Source organism: Mesoplodon densirostris, chromosome 18, assembly GCF_025265405.1.
Source record: "Mesoplodon densirostris isolate mMesDen1 chromosome 18, mMesDen1 primary haplotype, whole genome shotgun sequence".
Classification (NCBI taxonomy): domain Eukaryota; kingdom Metazoa; phylum Chordata; class Mammalia; order Artiodactyla; family Ziphiidae; genus Mesoplodon; species Mesoplodon densirostris.
Window position 1 is genome coordinate 49,351,063 of NC_082678.1, and position 16,457 is coordinate 49,367,519.

General features: G+C 38.7%; 1 protein-coding gene across 1 annotated transcript in view; it reads right to left on the reverse strand.

Moving 5' to 3' along the window:
- Nucleotides 1-6,263: 6,263 nt before the first annotated feature.
- Nucleotides 6,264-16,457, reverse strand: part of CPD (carboxypeptidase D) — a 61,767-nt gene continuing 51,573 nt past the window's right edge. The window contains exons 15-21 of the mRNA XM_060080449.1: nucleotides 15,969-16,100; nucleotides 15,080-15,175; nucleotides 14,911-14,975; nucleotides 13,393-13,524; nucleotides 12,661-12,846; nucleotides 12,260-12,359; nucleotides 6,264-10,621 (exon numbers count right to left, since the gene is read on the reverse strand). Of these exons, the coding sequence (XP_059936432.1) occupies nucleotides 10,395-10,621; nucleotides 12,260-12,359; nucleotides 12,661-12,846; nucleotides 13,393-13,524; nucleotides 14,911-14,975; nucleotides 15,080-15,175; nucleotides 15,969-16,100 (938 nt within the window). The 3' untranslated portion in view covers nucleotides 6,264-10,394. The remainder of the gene's footprint in view (nucleotides 10,622-12,259; nucleotides 12,360-12,660; nucleotides 12,847-13,392; nucleotides 13,525-14,910; nucleotides 14,976-15,079; nucleotides 15,176-15,968; nucleotides 16,101-16,457) is intronic.

Below are 16,457 nucleotides of genomic sequence, written 5' to 3' on the forward strand. Positions count from 1 at the left end.
TTTCTGGGGTCTTGGTATACTGAGTGATTTTAAAAATTGTATCCTGGATATTTTAGGTATTGTAAGACTCTGGATCTTATTTAAAACCTGTTTAAGCGGAACTCTTCTGACACTGTGCTGGTGGGAAAGGTGGGGAACTGCCTTGTTACTACCAGGTGGGAGTGAAAATTCAGGCTCTTCCTTGACCCCAGGTGAGGATGGCGACTTGTTACTGCTTCTCATGTGCCCCCCACTGACACCACGGAAGGGGTCCTCATTACCACTGAGTGGTAGTGAAAGTTCTGGTTCCCCATGTGGCCCTTTTTGATACCACCCAGGCAATGGGGAAGAGTGCTTCATTACAGCCAGGTGAAAGTGGAGTCTAGGCTCCCCATTCAGCCTTTGCTGGCAGAGGGTAGAGATGGGCCTCGGTTTTTTTCTGTAGCAATTGGCTGGAGTAGTACAATTGTTATGTAAAACTATTCTGTCCTGGTAGGTTGCCCCTTTCCTGGTCCTTTGGCTAGAGAAGTCTTTTCTTTGGGCTTTTTTGTCTGCACCCTTTGGCATTTCTGGGTTGCCAGCTTCTCCAGCATCCAATATGGGATATATGAGGCAACATCTATTATGGGATATATGAGGCAAAAAGAAAACCAGGGAACTCACCACAGTGTCGTTCCTTGGATGCTGGAGGTCCCTTGGAGGTTCCTTGGAGGTTCCTAGCTGGTCTGCCTTCTTCTCTCCACCTTTCTGAGTCTTCTTTGTTTTATATATAATGCATGAGGTTTTTTGCTGTGCTTAGTGGGAGGAATAGAAGAGAAATACATCTAGTCCATTTTGTCGAGAAGTGAAAGCCTCCGTTTAATTTTTAATAGATTTTAATTATCTGCTAAAATTCTTCTTCTTGTCTTATACTTTCTTGAATTTATTCCTTGCCATTGTTTTAAAGTTTCTGATTGATAACTGAAAAATCTGTAACTCCCGTGGGACTGTTTCTATTTTTTTTCTTGATCTTTCATCATTTGAGATGTGACAATAAAAGTAACTTTTAACTAGATGCTATATGTTATAGATTAAAATTTGTAGTAATCATTTGAGGCTCTAGATGGTATCTTGCTCCAGACACAGTTTGCTACTTCTTGCAGGCAGTTCAGGTAGGGGCAGATCAGCTTACTCCAGTATGGGATGGGACTAATACCAAGTGGGATTCTACGTAAAAATTGGTCTGTTTCTGACTAGCCCTTACTTCTAATGTGTAGCCATTCAAGTGTCCTAACTTAAAGTTGACCGGTGCCCACTGCCTTAATAGGTGCTGAATTCATATTTCCTGCCACACAGTGGTACTGCCTAAAGCTTCTGCATGGTTCTCTGCCTCTTGCCTGGCCTCTCTGCTACTAGGCATCTCTAAACTCTTCGTCACCACTTATGAATCAACCAATAACTTAAGGTGAAAACTTCATTATTTTCATCCCTGAATTCCCTTCGCTAGGATCTTGACCCCTAAGTCCTTGTTACTTTAGTAGCTCTCCAATCCTTCAACAGGTTTTTTGGTTGTTGTTTTAAAATCCAAGCTTTTCTAATTATTCTTGATGGGAAGGTCTTTCTGTTTTAATCCACCCATAACTGGAAGTAAAGCTAAGTTATTATTTCTAACTTATCTGTAGATTATTTTGTATTTTTCACATGCACAATCATATCTACAAATAATGACAAATTTGTTTCTGCCTTATCAATATTCATATCTGTTACTGATATTTCCACACTTCATGGCTGAGATCTCTTCTGTCCATACGGCAAAGTTCACACGCTTTAGTAGGGTTTTTGTTGGTTTGTTTGGTGATAGGGAGGGGTCATAAGTGTTCTAATTTTGCAGTTTTCATTTATCTTGCAGGACTATAAATTTTCCTTTTTCTTATCTCTCTCATCACCTAATTGTCAAAAGGTGCATCTCCTTTTTCACTTTTTTTCTGTATTTCAGAGATTGCCGGCTTAGATTACACCAGCCCCTTTAAATTGTGCTCACTTTGAAGCCCCTTCTCTATGGTTTGTGCTCTGATCTGCTTGCACATATTTTTTAGAGCATTCAGACTTATGGTGCACTTAGTCTTTTTGGCAGTAGTTTTACACTAACTTTAGGCCCATTTGCTGGCATCCTTCTTCTCTCTTTCTTGAGGTTCATCTCCCTCTGCCTTCTCTCCACAAAGCCTTGCTCTGAGGTGGGACTGGGGCAGGCATGTGGAAGTATATGCAGAGATTTGGTGATTTTTCTCATTTTATTGTTAGTTTGAAGTTTCAAAATTGTCTGGCTTCAAGTTACACTGAGGTTTTTGTATAGATTTACTTTTTCCTTCTTGTTTTTTGCCTTATTTTACAATGAAATACTGGGAGATGGGGAGCTTAGGTTGCCACCAATGTTTTCAGCTACCTGGACGTTTACTTTCATTCTTTTTTTTTTTTTTGATTTTTTGGCTGCACCACGCGGCACGTGGGATCTTAGTTCCCTGACCAGGGATCGAACCCGTGCCCCCGGCAGTGGAAGCCTGGAGCCCTAACCACTGGACTGCTAGGGAAGGCCCTCACCTTCATTCTTGAAAGATGTGTTCAATAGAGAATTCTATGTTGGAAGCTAATGTCTTCCCTGGCACTTCCAAAGTTTAATTTCACTGTACTGGTTTCCTTTGTGGGGAGTGATTCTAATCTCAGTCTAATTGCTAATTCTTTGAAGTTAATTTCTTTTCTTTCTGACTGCTTTACATTTTTTTCTCTGTCTTTGATGCTCAGCAGTCTCACCAATGTGTTTAAGTGTGGACGTTTACTTTGTCTGTCTTGGATGGAGTTTCATCTACAGATACCGTTTATCAATTTTGGAAAATTCTCCGTCGTTGTCTCTTAGTTTCCTATGCTTCATTCTTTCTCCTCTTTCTCTCTAGAACAAACGATCAAACATGCATTAGTCATATTTTTACCCTCTCCTTCCTATTTTCTACCATTTTGTCTCAGCTGCAGAGGAATCTATAGATCTACCTTCTAGTTTCTGCTTCTCTGTGTCCAAACTGCCATTGCAACTATCCATTTAATTTTAGTTTCTGTACTTTCATTTCTAGAAGTTCTATTATTTTACCTGTGATAGTCTCAGGTTTATCTTTTATTTCTTTGAAAACAGTAAGTTTATTTGCTTTACAGTGTTTGATAATGTCATCATCTGAAGCTGGTGAACTTTTTCTGCTTTTTTTACTGGTGAACTTTTTCTGCTTTTTTTTTTTACTGGTGGTGTCTTATTTCTCTACATGCTTAGCTATCTTCATCCATGTTTGGTCATCGCTCTTGAAAAATAGTGAGATCTCCAAATCTAGGACGGAGATACCTTCCGCTAGAGAAGATCTGGGTTGAACTAGAAGTAGTCCCACTTGGCTTGACACCTGGACTACCCAGGCTCTACATACCTGACTAGGTTCTAGACATTGTGTTCCCTCCTATGCCCACTCCTTTTCTAATGTGTTGCATTCAAGTCCCGCTGAATAGCAAACTGTACAATCCTTTCTCTTCTGCCCTCCCAACACCCACACCCTCCAAATAAAAGTCCAGCAGCCAATTCTATATTATCTTCGCAACTTTTCGGGAAATCTAAATCTTCTAAATTATTTCTAAAATCTAGCAGTCATCCAATTCAGCTATTACCATAATATGCCCACTCTCCATCTACCCCATTCCCTAACTATCTTTAGGATCAATTTTTCTGGGCACCTGCCATCTTTCAAACACCAAATCAGAAGTCAGTTGATCTTGAGAAAATCTAATAGGAATCATACAAAAATAAGTGATGATAATACTTATAAATATTGCAATAACTGCAAATACTCGAAATTACTAGTTGTTCAGATCTAGCAATCTAGACCTTCCCTGTGATTCTTTCACTTTGGCTCAACCTCAGTGACAATCACAGAATATAATCCATGTTAAAACAATTTCTATTTAATCCATAATCTCTTTCTACATGTTCTATCTTAAATTTCTCCTACTAATTTTATTTTCCACCTACAGCTCTGACTATATCAAAATCTCTTCATACGGCTTCTAATTGAGTCAATAAACTGTCTTAGCTGAATTTGAGGCATCCATCTCTATATACTCCCATTTCCAATGATCACATTTTTCAATCTAATCAAGCTTCTCACCCTTCTGCTTTCAAGCTTTTTCCAGGCTGGCCTCTAAACTTGAACGACTTTCTACTCTAATTCTTGCTTGCCTCGTTGACATTTGTTTACACAGTAATAGGGAATAGGATTCCAGGCACAATGCCAAATAACATGCTTGCTTTTAACACTCTACTGATTAATGTAGGTGGGAATTGTGATACTAAAGTTAAAATTTGGCTTTATAGGCGGATTTCATTGCTTTTGAATTGGGAGTTAATGGTGTATTTATCTGAGGCTTGTAAACAGCATAGCATCAGTTGGCATTCTAACTGCAAGTGAGAGTAAGAGGGGAAGACCTACATGATAGCATTTATTCATAACTGAGTAGTGCATTAGCAATCGAGCATTCATGTTTACTTTGCTGAGAACAATCAGCTTCTAGAGATCTGAAAAACTGAACATAATTGGTAGGTTACTATTTATAACACAAACCAAAAGTTTCTTGATTGAGTTATGAGAAAACCCCAGACAAAAATTCAGGAAAATATTTCAAACGTTGGGGGAAAAAGAGCCATCTTTATGGTTCATATTTCTCGCAGCAGTTAAGTAAGGCTGTTTTCACTGAATAAGCATAATCTAATTTTATTTAAAAACAAATATGAAGCATTTGGCACAATTTAAAACTTTACTGCCATGCTATAGACAATTTATGGAACCACATAATGGAAACTTTTATTTCATTTTTAGTATTCATGTCTAGGGATTTCTTCTACATTTAAAAGGCCACCTGTAAACAGATCTTTGTTCATATATTTGATAAAATAACTTTCTTTCACAGGGATCAGAAAACAGCAAATTATGCTGGTTACCATGGTAATTCAATTCTGAGTCAAATATTATGTTGGGCCCTTTGCTAACATTATGTCGCTTAATTCCTGCTACAATCCTTTCAGGTATTATTCCTTAACCTGTAGAGAAACTAAGACTCAGAGAATGTTAAGAAGCTTATACAAAACTAAGTCACATGGGCCTCCCTGGTGGCGCAGTGGTTAAGAGTCCGCCTGCCGATGCAGGGGATACGGGTTCGTGCCCCGGTCTGGGAGGATCCCATATGCCGCGGAGCGGCTGGGCCCGTGAGCCATGGCTGCTGGGCCTGCGCATCCGGAGCCTGTGCTCCGCAACGGGAGAGGCCACAACAGTGAGAGGCCCACATACCGCAAAAAGAAAAAAAAAAAAAAAAAAAAAAAAACTAAGTCACACAGGAAGCAAGAGCAGAGCAAAGAGTCAGTCTGAGGTTGGTTCAACTCCAAAGTCCAAGCTCAGATCTCTATGCTGTACTTCCTCTATAGCAGACTTTCTTTTCAGAGGAACCAGTCACTATAGAAGTACAGCTTGGGCTTCCCTGGTGGCGCAGTGGTTGAGAGTCCGCCTGCCAATGCGGGAGACACGGGTTTGTGTCCTGGTCCGGGAAGATCCCACATACCGCAGGGCAGCTGGGCCCGTGAGCCATGGCCGCTGAGCCTGCGCGTCCGGAGCCTGTGCTCCGCAACGGGAGAGGCCACAGCAGTGAGAGGCCCGTGTACCACAAAAAAAAAAAAAAAAAAAAGTACAGCTTATTTCCATTTCTATCTTTCTGGTCTGGAGTATGAATTCCTTGTCAGCAGAGCCCATGTTTTTTATATAACTTTGTTTTCCCAATTCCTATTAGAGCAGCAGTATCAACAAGTTATTGCTAAATGAAAAGGGGATATTAAATTCATTGCCACTGTGCCTAAAAGTGCCAGGACACATTACTCTAACTCGGCTCATCTGTAAAAAGAACCAAATTTTAAACAAACAACCTTGAAATGGGTACATAAACCTTTCAATGGCCACTTTTATTATGTTCATTGTGGAATGACTGGACACATATCAATCTAGCTGAGCTGTGGCTACTATGTAATTATTCCAGAAACATAGTTTTATTTTAAGTCAATTCATGAAGACAGAAACACTCTGCAGCTAACAACCTGTATTCCTTGCCTGGGACTATCTTTCCCCTCATATAGGTAGAAAAACTAAATCCATAACTTTCGAATTGGAACAGTAACTTTTTCTGGTCTATTGCTTTTGAAAAAAGATTATGAGACAAAACACAAAGAAAGACAAACATCATAAAATAACTTTTATACAGGATTAGTAGATCTGTTTACATACAAAAAACAGAAAGGCCCTCATTACAGTTAGATTTCACATAAATTACACAGATTGACTTTTTAAAACTACTATTCAACTTTGTTTAAAGTCCCTTTTAAAAATTTCATTTTGAAGGCACAGTGCATGAAAATGAACCAAAGACTGAAGCACTTGAGATGAATGAGTTTTGGGCACCTCATATAAATAGCTATAGATTGTTCTGGAGCTGGGGAATGTCACTCTGAAAAAATGGGGAGGTGAAAAGTTGATTTTTATTCTGTGTGTAAAAAAATACCATTATGGCATACCTCCAGAAAGTCTGCAGCATGGCCAGCATAGAAGGTAGCTAGTATACTCATGTTATACCATTTGTAAAAGCCATAATCATACATATTTATATAATTTATATCCAAATGCCTCAAAATGGTAGCCTATTTTCAAATTTCACAATAGATTCTGCCAAATGGAAATCAACTAGGATAATATTCTGAAAGTCAAGTGGAATATTAATGAATTATTGCTAAAAATAGGAGGATTGGATGTTGGGAAATATTTCTTCATGAACTGGAAATCCAAGTTCAGCTGACATTAATCAAGGGCTCTCATCACCCCCCCAAATCTACTTTAATTAAAGCAAATCAGAAACCAAATATTTATCAAAAATTTGCTATTTAGAAGGTCACTGAACATCAACCATAGTGGACTTTTTTGTAGTAACATTAAAGTTGCTACTGTTAGAGCTTCCCTGGTGGCGCAGTGGTTGAGAGTCCACCTGCCGAAGCAGGGGACACGGGTTTGTGCCCCGGTCTGGGAAGATCCCACATGCCGCGGGGCGGCTAGGCCCGTGAGCCATGGCCGCTGAGCCTGCGCGTCCAGAGCCTGTGCTCCACAACAGGAGAGGCCACAACAGTGAGAGGCCGGCGTACAGCAAAAAAAAAAAAAAAAAAAAAAAAAAAAAAAGCTGCTACTGTTAAAAACAATTCCACCAGAGAACCATAACATAGGGCACTATTACAGCATTCATAGCCAAGAAGCTTTTAATACAGCAAGGACAAAATCTGGCACAAGTGCACTTCAGGCCACAAGAAAATAAAATGATTTACTGCTGAGAATAAAGTGGAAATAGAAGAACAGGTCCTGGTTACTGAGTAACCTGGTGTTAGCTCAGAAACACACTAAGCTCAGGCATAAGCACTACCTTTTATTTATTTGTCAACTCATAATTAGTTTTAAGTTCAATATTCATTAATTCAGCAAATCCCATTCAGGTGAAAGTTACCAAGGATTAACCAATCAATCACGCTGGGCCAAATATACATTACGTTTCCTTTCTGGAGGATGACAAAGTCCCAAAGCACATTCCCTCCAAAGAGAATTGCAAGCATTCCTCAACTGGATGGGATCCCAACAACTACTCAAATGTTCAGCAAAAAACATTAAAACGAAAGGATCTTTCCTTCTGAAATTAACTTGAGATCATCTTATTGAACTGCATAATCAGTACAAGTGCATTTACATAGGCAGACACTTTGAACATTACCTACTCAATCACTTTGCTTTTATGAAGGAGCTGGGAGGGAAGAAGGCTTACAAACTGATCACCAGGACACACAGAAAAAAAGCCTTGTGAGTAAAGAAAGGCACAACTCAGGCTTGGGCAAATTTCTTAATACTGTGATACTTACTTGCCTCCATGACTCCAAGGAAATGGAAAGTCTTTAGGAGAAATACTGAAGAAATGCATTCCCCATGCCACATGGCTTCAACGCCTTAAGCAGTTGATGTGGTCTCAGATTAGATCCACAAATAAAAGACAAAGCAGGGCAGAGAACACAGCCTTAGTAGTCATTATCCTGTACATTCATGTTAACAGGTAACATAGGCTGAGAAGGCCTTGTTTTCCAGAGCAATGCATTATTTAGAAATTCATTAGAGATTCAAGATTCATAGCAGAATTTGGTTTTCCTTTCAGGAAAAATTATTAAAAGAACTATTTATACGTTCATCTCTAAAAATAGTTTACACATGCTTAAAAGGCATGGACTCCAGCCACTGTGATGTACAGTGAAAGACAGGTTTAAGACAGAGATGAATTTAAAAGGCATCCTCTAGTGAAGACCAATGCTAATAAAGTAAAGGTTGTCATGTCAGCTTTGTTTCATTTCTACCTGCAATGTCCCAAGCAGAGCCAGCCACTCATAGGCCCTTTGATGGTTTTCTGACTTTGCACTCAAAAATAAAGCTGCAAAGAGCAATACCACCACATCATCCCCTTAAGGAAAGTGTAGAGCATTATTAGAAGAAATTAAATCATGTATATTTCATTAAGTATTAGCACCCCACAAACTCTGTTCTGTGTACGTGGTAGGCTAAGAGTGGGGTGGCAAGGGCTCAAAATTTCGAGTTGTTAATAACAGGATTAATACCAGAATGGCTTAACCCGGAACCACCCAAATTAGATCACAGATACTCATTAATAAATGTCATGACTTCATTATTCCTGCTAAACCAAATCTCTGTTTATGAAGCCACTTTGGGTACATTTCTCACAATACTTGGTTGAATGACCTAGATGGGTGGTAAACCACTCCACATGAAGGCTTTGGGATGACAGATACATTAATGGATATAGCATACAACTTGAAAAGATGAGAGCAAGTTTTTTGATCCCCTGATTTAGTACAAGTTCAGCAGCAACTTGGCCATTAAAACATTCAAAGGTATTAAACCATTAGATCATTGGTAAGACTCATACTTACAAAAAGCATCATTTCCATTGAATAGCATGATATGACAGACACAATAAAACGCAAATCTTTTAGGCCTTTGCAGTAACCCCACTGGCACTGAAGATAACACTTTCTCACTATAGTGTTACTTTTTTTTTTTTTTTAATGGAGGGAGCCATGTTTAAGTGCTTTCAAGTGAACTTTTAAAAAATTGGTTGATCAAGAAGAGACTGTCAAATGAAACATTAGGACAAAGAACCCAATTACACGCAGAGGCCTTTACGAATAAGGTTGGCCAAGCTATTTCAATAACAGGATGCTATGATATGGTGCTGGCTTGGGTTAACAAGGAGTGTAGATATTCTGCGTTCAAATGTAGGTTAAGAATGTGCAAATAGGTCTCTTCCACGCTTCCAGGCATTTTCAGTAGAATTCAGATCTTGTCGATTGCCAGGTCATCTGAAAACCCTAAGTGTACAACATAGAAAAAGGTTCAAATTTAGGAAACAGTAAAGAATTAGGCATTCCTAGAATAAACTAGTGCTTCACAGATAAAAGCAACAGCACCTGTGGGTTTTTACCAAGTTAAAAGATAGGCAACACGAGTTTTAGCTTTTGCTAGATCTCCCTCTCAGCTCTACGCAAATGGACACTGAGATCTTTTACAACAGTCAACAAGTTCTCCCTTAAAATGGGGATGTTTACAACTTTGCTAAACCTTACACAAGAGGTAGTGAAATCCTGCTTAGAGCAAAGCCCACTAGTTCTGATCTAGCCTTGGAACAGGTAGAAAGCCAAATACGGAAGCCCGTTTAATCATTTCCTAATGTTACATAAGTTTCAAAATCAATTCAGCCTCCATTAAACCTGAATAATAAGAGAAACTCCAGCTATTTAATAACTAGAGAAAAGTACTCCTCAATAGGTTGAAAAAACCTCGAGTTTTTAAAGCTTTATGTCAGATTCTGACTGCTGTCCCTGCCTTATTGTTTCTGGATTCTTTTGGCCATTTAAAACAAAGAGAAAAAGCTAAAGCCACTAGTAAACACCTGGTGTGCAAAATACAACATCCACTAGTTGGCTTTCTTCAGTTACAGCATAAGCTCCAAACAGCTCATCTTAAATTAAGAAGAAAAACAAAGTGGCTGTCCCATCTCTGCATAAATAGAAAGCAGATTTTTTTTTTTAAGGTAAGAGTACGTTAAGGAGGGGAAGTTCAAAACTGCCAGCCAAATTCACAGAGAAAACAAATTTAGCAAGTTAACTTCCCAAAGCTCTTTGAAGAAGCAAGATAGTCTCTCTTCTTAATGCAGTGTCTCCCAAAAGGAACTGTAACTTTGCTTGGTACTTATGCTGGGAGAGATGCAAGGTGTGTGTTTCAATGTTTGCTGGAATATAATGTTTCCTCTTCAGTGTCTGTTTCATCCTGGAACTCATGGCTTAAGAGAGACTTCTTGGAGCCGGTTGACATCATGCGAATTTCATCTTCATACTCATCATGATGCTGCCTGAGCCGATGAAAGCCATCCTTGTGTCTGTTAGACTTGATTGAGCAGATGCACCAAATAATGCAAGCTGTTAGGATCAATGCTGACATGGTGGCACCTGTCAACCAAAACCATCACGTGAGTGGTGTTCTAGTTGAAGAATATAAATAAGCAGCTGCTTACAATAGCACTTTTTACATTATGCCCTTCATTTATTTTATTTTTTTCATTCACTTAAAAACCTTTTTTATTACAGAAGTAGTACATGTATCATGTGCAAAATTAGAAAAATACAGATAAGCAAAATACTAAAATCCCATACCCCAAACTCCACTTCACATCTCCATTACCCCAAGGTCATCTTTAACAACCCTAGGGCATATTTTTTCTGGATTTTCCTTCACGTGTGTGTATGTACACATATATTTTTTCTTTTACCACAATGAAATCAAACTGTGTCTACTGTTGTGTAACCTGCTTTTCATCGGTCAATGACTTCTACTTTTCCTTTCCGGTAAATTTTCATCTCATTCCAAATCCGTCATTTATTTAAAATATTTTTACATAAGGTTATCAGAGTAACAGTCTAAGTAACAGAAAATAATACCAATAAAATCGTAATAAAAATTAAGTTCATGGGACTTCCCTGGTGGTCCAGTAGTTAAGACTCCAGGCTCCTAGTGCAGTGGGTCCAGGTTCGATCCCTGGTCAGGGAACTAGATCCTGCATGCATGCCACAACTAAAGATCCCACATGCCGCAACTAAAGATCCCGCACGCGACAACGAAGACTCTGGGTGCCACAACTAAGACCCGGCGCAGCCAAATATTAAAAAATAAATTAAGTTCACAACAGCAAATGGGTGGCAGAGCCAGATTTAAACTGAATCCCAGCTCCTATGTTTCTAAGCACTTAGTGATTTATGCTTTATCCGATTCAAGTTAAGAACTCTACCATAAACACCCCACAACAGGCTCTATGATTTGACCATGTTTCCAATATGCCACTCTCTCTCAACTAAGGATCTCTCTCCAACACACCCTGTAATAAAACTTGGTTATTTTGCATCAGGTCCAAGTTGTACTTAGAAATGAACCAAGGTTCTTTGTGTCAAAAGATACAATACAGCAGAGTATGTATTATTTACCACATTTTTTCTTTCTAAACTTTCAGTGATTCAAGCAATGGCACACATTAAGCCTGGAGAAAACAAATATTCCCTCCTTCCAGGATCATGGAAAAAATAGAACGAATATAAGTCAAAGTCCAAGGGACTTATGATCTTAGTATAAAGCAATTCATTCAATCAACAACTCTTTATTAAGACCCACTACATGCCAACCCATGGTTCTAGGCATTGGGAGGCAGATGAAATCCCTGTCCTCTCAGAGCTTATGTTTTAGTGGGAGAGATCGAATACAGACAAATAGATGACTAATACATAATGTAACGGCAGGTAGTGACAAGTGCTTTAACAGAAACAACCGGCAGTGAGATAGTGACAGGGGTACTATTTTAGCTAGGGTGATCAGGGAAGGCCTCTCTGTGGAGGTGACATTTGAGTACAGACCTGAAAATGTGATGGGGCAAGCCATGAGAACATATGAGAAAACAGTGTTCCAGGAAAATCATGTTTAGATAGGAGATGTGAGAAGAAAAGTGATTATTTTCGGGTGATTATGGAGGTGATCCACTCTCAAATTAAAATGTCAGGATTGGTTTTAATTTCAACTACTGAAAATTTAAATTTTTTTACCTGATACAGTTACCACAAGCTCCCTTGGCAAACCAAATATCCGGTTATCTGTGTCAAAGACTATTACCACAGAACTGGCTGCATCATGATGCACAAAGACCTAGGAAGATAAAGTGCAAGAATTAGGAAAAAGTTTACCTAAGGTATATTGTATCCCTGCTATATTCCTAGGGCTTTTATAGCAAACCAAGGAGATGGTTCATTGTCATCTAAAGTACACAAAATGCTACAAAAATTCCCTTTTTGTTGCTAAAGGATAGAAAGATAACAAGATACCATAATCAAGAGGTGGTCACATTTTTCTTTATTCCCCACAAGCTTTCTAACAAGAGTTTCAAATTAAATGTAAGTAGTATTAATAATAAAAATTTACATGAGACCACTCTAGTTGAGTTTCTTACCTGGGAATGTTGTTGCTGATACCCATCGGCAATGGCATTGATGTTATGGACACCTGGGGCTAATAGTACATGGAAATAACCTCCCTCTTTTGTGTGTACTTTTATTCCTTCATTGAGCACAATGACTGCTTTAGAGATTGGTTTTCCAGTCTTATCTTTAACAAATCCATGAACTCCCTTGTGAACCTTAAAAAAACAAATGTTTAAGATATAAATTTATGTTTTCATAATGCCAGATATTCTAGAGGCCATAACTTGAGGCCTGACAAAAACAAACAAAACAACAAAACCCTCTATAAGTCTAGCTTATTCGTCCCTCCCCACTGACTCTGACCTTGTTTGCTACTCATTCACTGCTTCAGAGGCACAGAGATGGAAATAATGGGAGAGAGGCCTCCGATAGAGTCAAAGCCTAAAATGTTTGAACCCAAATCTTCCAACGTCTTGAATGCTTTACTTCCCACCACAGGACACTGTCTCGAGTAACTCTGTGTGATATTCAAACGGAAGAACCTGCAGCATCTCACAGGGTTAAATTACCTCAATATACATCAGATATGCGAACTCATGGCACCTATTTAGGCAATAAAAAATGAACAAAACTCTCCTTTCTACATACATTTAAAATAAACAATACAAAATTTTGGTAAAAGATTAAGAAAATATTTTGATAAAGGTTTTCATTGACGATATTCCTGGGAGTTTGCTTCTAGTTAAAAGGGAAAGACTCACCTCCACCAACATGCTAAGAAGAGATTTTTTATTTTCTGCCCACAACGAAGGGAGTTGTGCTGCACTAGGAAAGTAGCAGCAGCTTGTGTATACTGTGATTTCTGGACAGTGGCCATAGGTAACACTATAATCCTGGAATATAAGATTCAAAAACAAATGTAGGAAAATTAATAAGTAAAAGTAAGAATGAGGTCATGTAATATGACAAATGGAATGAATGGAATAAAAAGAAAAGCTGGGCGATGTAAACAAAGAATCTGTACAGCATTTTACAGCAAATATAAATAAACCACTTGGTATTATAACCAGTCACAAACATGGCCACTCCTAAGAGAGTTCTTTTTTTTTTTTGCGGTACACGGGCCTCTCACTGTTGTGGCCTCTCCCGTTGCGGAGCACAGGCTCCGGACGCGCACGCCCAGCGGCCATGGCCCACAGGCCCAGCCGTTCCGCGGCATGTGGAATCCTTCCGGATCGGGGCACGAACCCGTGTCCCCTGCATCGGCAGGCGGACTCTCAACCACTGCGCCACCAGGGAAGCCCATAAGAGAGTTCTTAAGATCAGGGACTATGTCTAATTCATTTTTATATCTCCAGTGCTTCCTACAGTGACTGGCAGTAGAGGGGTTCTTATTAGGGTTTGTTGAATAAATGAGTAAGTACATGCAGAGGGCCAGCTTCCCTCTAACCCCTGGAACTTCACTGTTGTTACTGCTGTTCTGGAGTTCTTAGAGGTAAAAGCACAAGTATTTGCTCTCTGATACCCTCAATCTGCAGGCTCGAACCTACCTACCATACAGCAATATAGCAATTATTTAGGTAGGAACTACTTGTGTGGACAGGTTCCAAAATCTAACTTACCACTTACTTCCCATTCCTTACAGGGGCTTAAACAGATACCTGTACACAAATGTTCACTGCAGTATTATTTTCAAGAGCCAAAAGGTGGAAACATCTGTCCATCAAAAGATGAACTGATAAACAAAATGTGATCTACACATACAATGGAATATTATTTAGCCATAAAAAGGAATGGAGTAGGTGATGTATGCTTCAGAATGGATGAACCCAGAAGGCATTATGCTAAGTGAAAAAAGCTGGAGACAAAAGAAAAAATATTGTACAATTCCACTTATATGAAATATCCAGAATAGGCAAATACATAGAGACAGAGAGTAGATTAGAAGTTACCAGGGGCTGGGAGAAGAGGATAATGGGAGTTATTGCTTTGGGGCACAGAGTTTCTGTTTGGGGTAATGAAAGTTTTGAAAATAGATATGGTGATAGTTGCCTGACACTGTTAATGTAATTAAAATATCACTGAAATTATAATTAAAAATGGTTAAAATGGCAAAAAAAAATTGCTGTCAGAGGTTAGTTAATTTAAGGGCTATCATGTCAAGGAAGCCACAAAGCAGATGCCATTCACTTTACTATATCAGAAAAGTCACCTATTCTTTCACTCAATGTCCAATACGTATTTATAATTCCATTCTCACCGTACTCTATAAAGCATACCTTCATGCTGCCCAGGTGACTGTGCCATTCTGCTCCACGCATTACTCCTCCTGGAATATTCTCATCTATAAAAGCATTGAGAGATGTAGGATCAACAAGATCAGAAGGCAAGTCCTCATTCTCTCCCAAAACAGCAACGACAATAACAAAGGGTAGGGAAAATACCTACCTGATTTATTTGGGCAACTGGGCTGACCCATATGCATCGATGGATGATTATTTGCATAAAGAGATGCCAAATGCTTTAGAGTCTCTTTGTTTTCCACTACAAAAAGAAAAATACAGAAGTTAGCGGAGAAATTGAAAAGATTTTTCTCCAAGTTCAACTTCATGGACACAAAAGTCATATTCCTTTCCTTCTAGTAAATCTTGTACCTCACTGAAGTTTATTGAGGAGTTATTATAATTAAGCACATGGTTCTGTGCACCCCAAGATAATCTGTCCAAGAAGATAAGCATCTTCCTTATATTAAAAGGCACTAACAGCGAGTTTAACAAGTTATCACACTAGAATACAAACCTATTTTGGTATGTTTTACTACGTTTGGGGGCGACTGTGGCCTAATTACAATATTCCTTGTAAGCTGCATTGAAAGCAACACAAAATATCTCCATATACAATGGCCTCAGAGAGATTCAACAGGCAACTCACCACAAGGTGCAACCAGTCAGTCAAGGTTTAAAGCAGGAGAGGGCAATTCTGTATTGTTAATGTTTGGTTAACATAATATGGATTTCTTGGGGTGGGCATTGTGTCTTATTCACTTTTGTATTTCCAATGTCTAGAGACATAATAATTGTTCCATAAATGTTTATGGAGTACAAATTGAGCAGATGTGACAAGATGGCTACACTGAATAAAGCTAGGTCATCATTAGATCTGACCTCCCTCCTCCAAGCAACTGAACTGTTGATGTATGTACAGTCTTCTTAGGTTGTTTATTCATGCAGTGTGCTCAAATGCTCACCATTTAAAAAATTTTTAGAAGGGATATTACCTAATTGAAATTTCCTATTTAAGCTTAAATAGTACATATGTAAAGTGACATTCTACATACCTGTTTGTACTGGCTTGTCATATGGGTATGTGACCAGCACTGAACCACCATCTAAAGCAACAGAAAGACTGAAGTCCTGTTTCTGAATCAAATTTTCAATGATGGCTTTAGTTTCAGGTTGGGAGGCATTATCTAAAAGATAGAAATGTCAAACATAAAATATCAAGTTTTACATTTTTAGTATGAGCAGCTAAGAAAATATTCCCTACTTGAGCATAGTCAAAAGGCTAACTTACAAAATCTGTAGATAAATACTTTATTACTCCATAAGCCACTACCTCACGCAAGAAAGATACATCCTAGGAGGTAGGATATTTTGAGTTTTACACACTTTAGGGTAATGTTGAAAGGTTAATGACTCTAACCAAGTTTAAGAAAGTTCTTACTAGAAACAAAAAGGGATGGACATATCCTCTTTTAAAAAATAATAACCCGTCCTTGAAAGAAAATAAGATTTTCAGAAATCAGGGTATTTTCTGAAGCATTGTT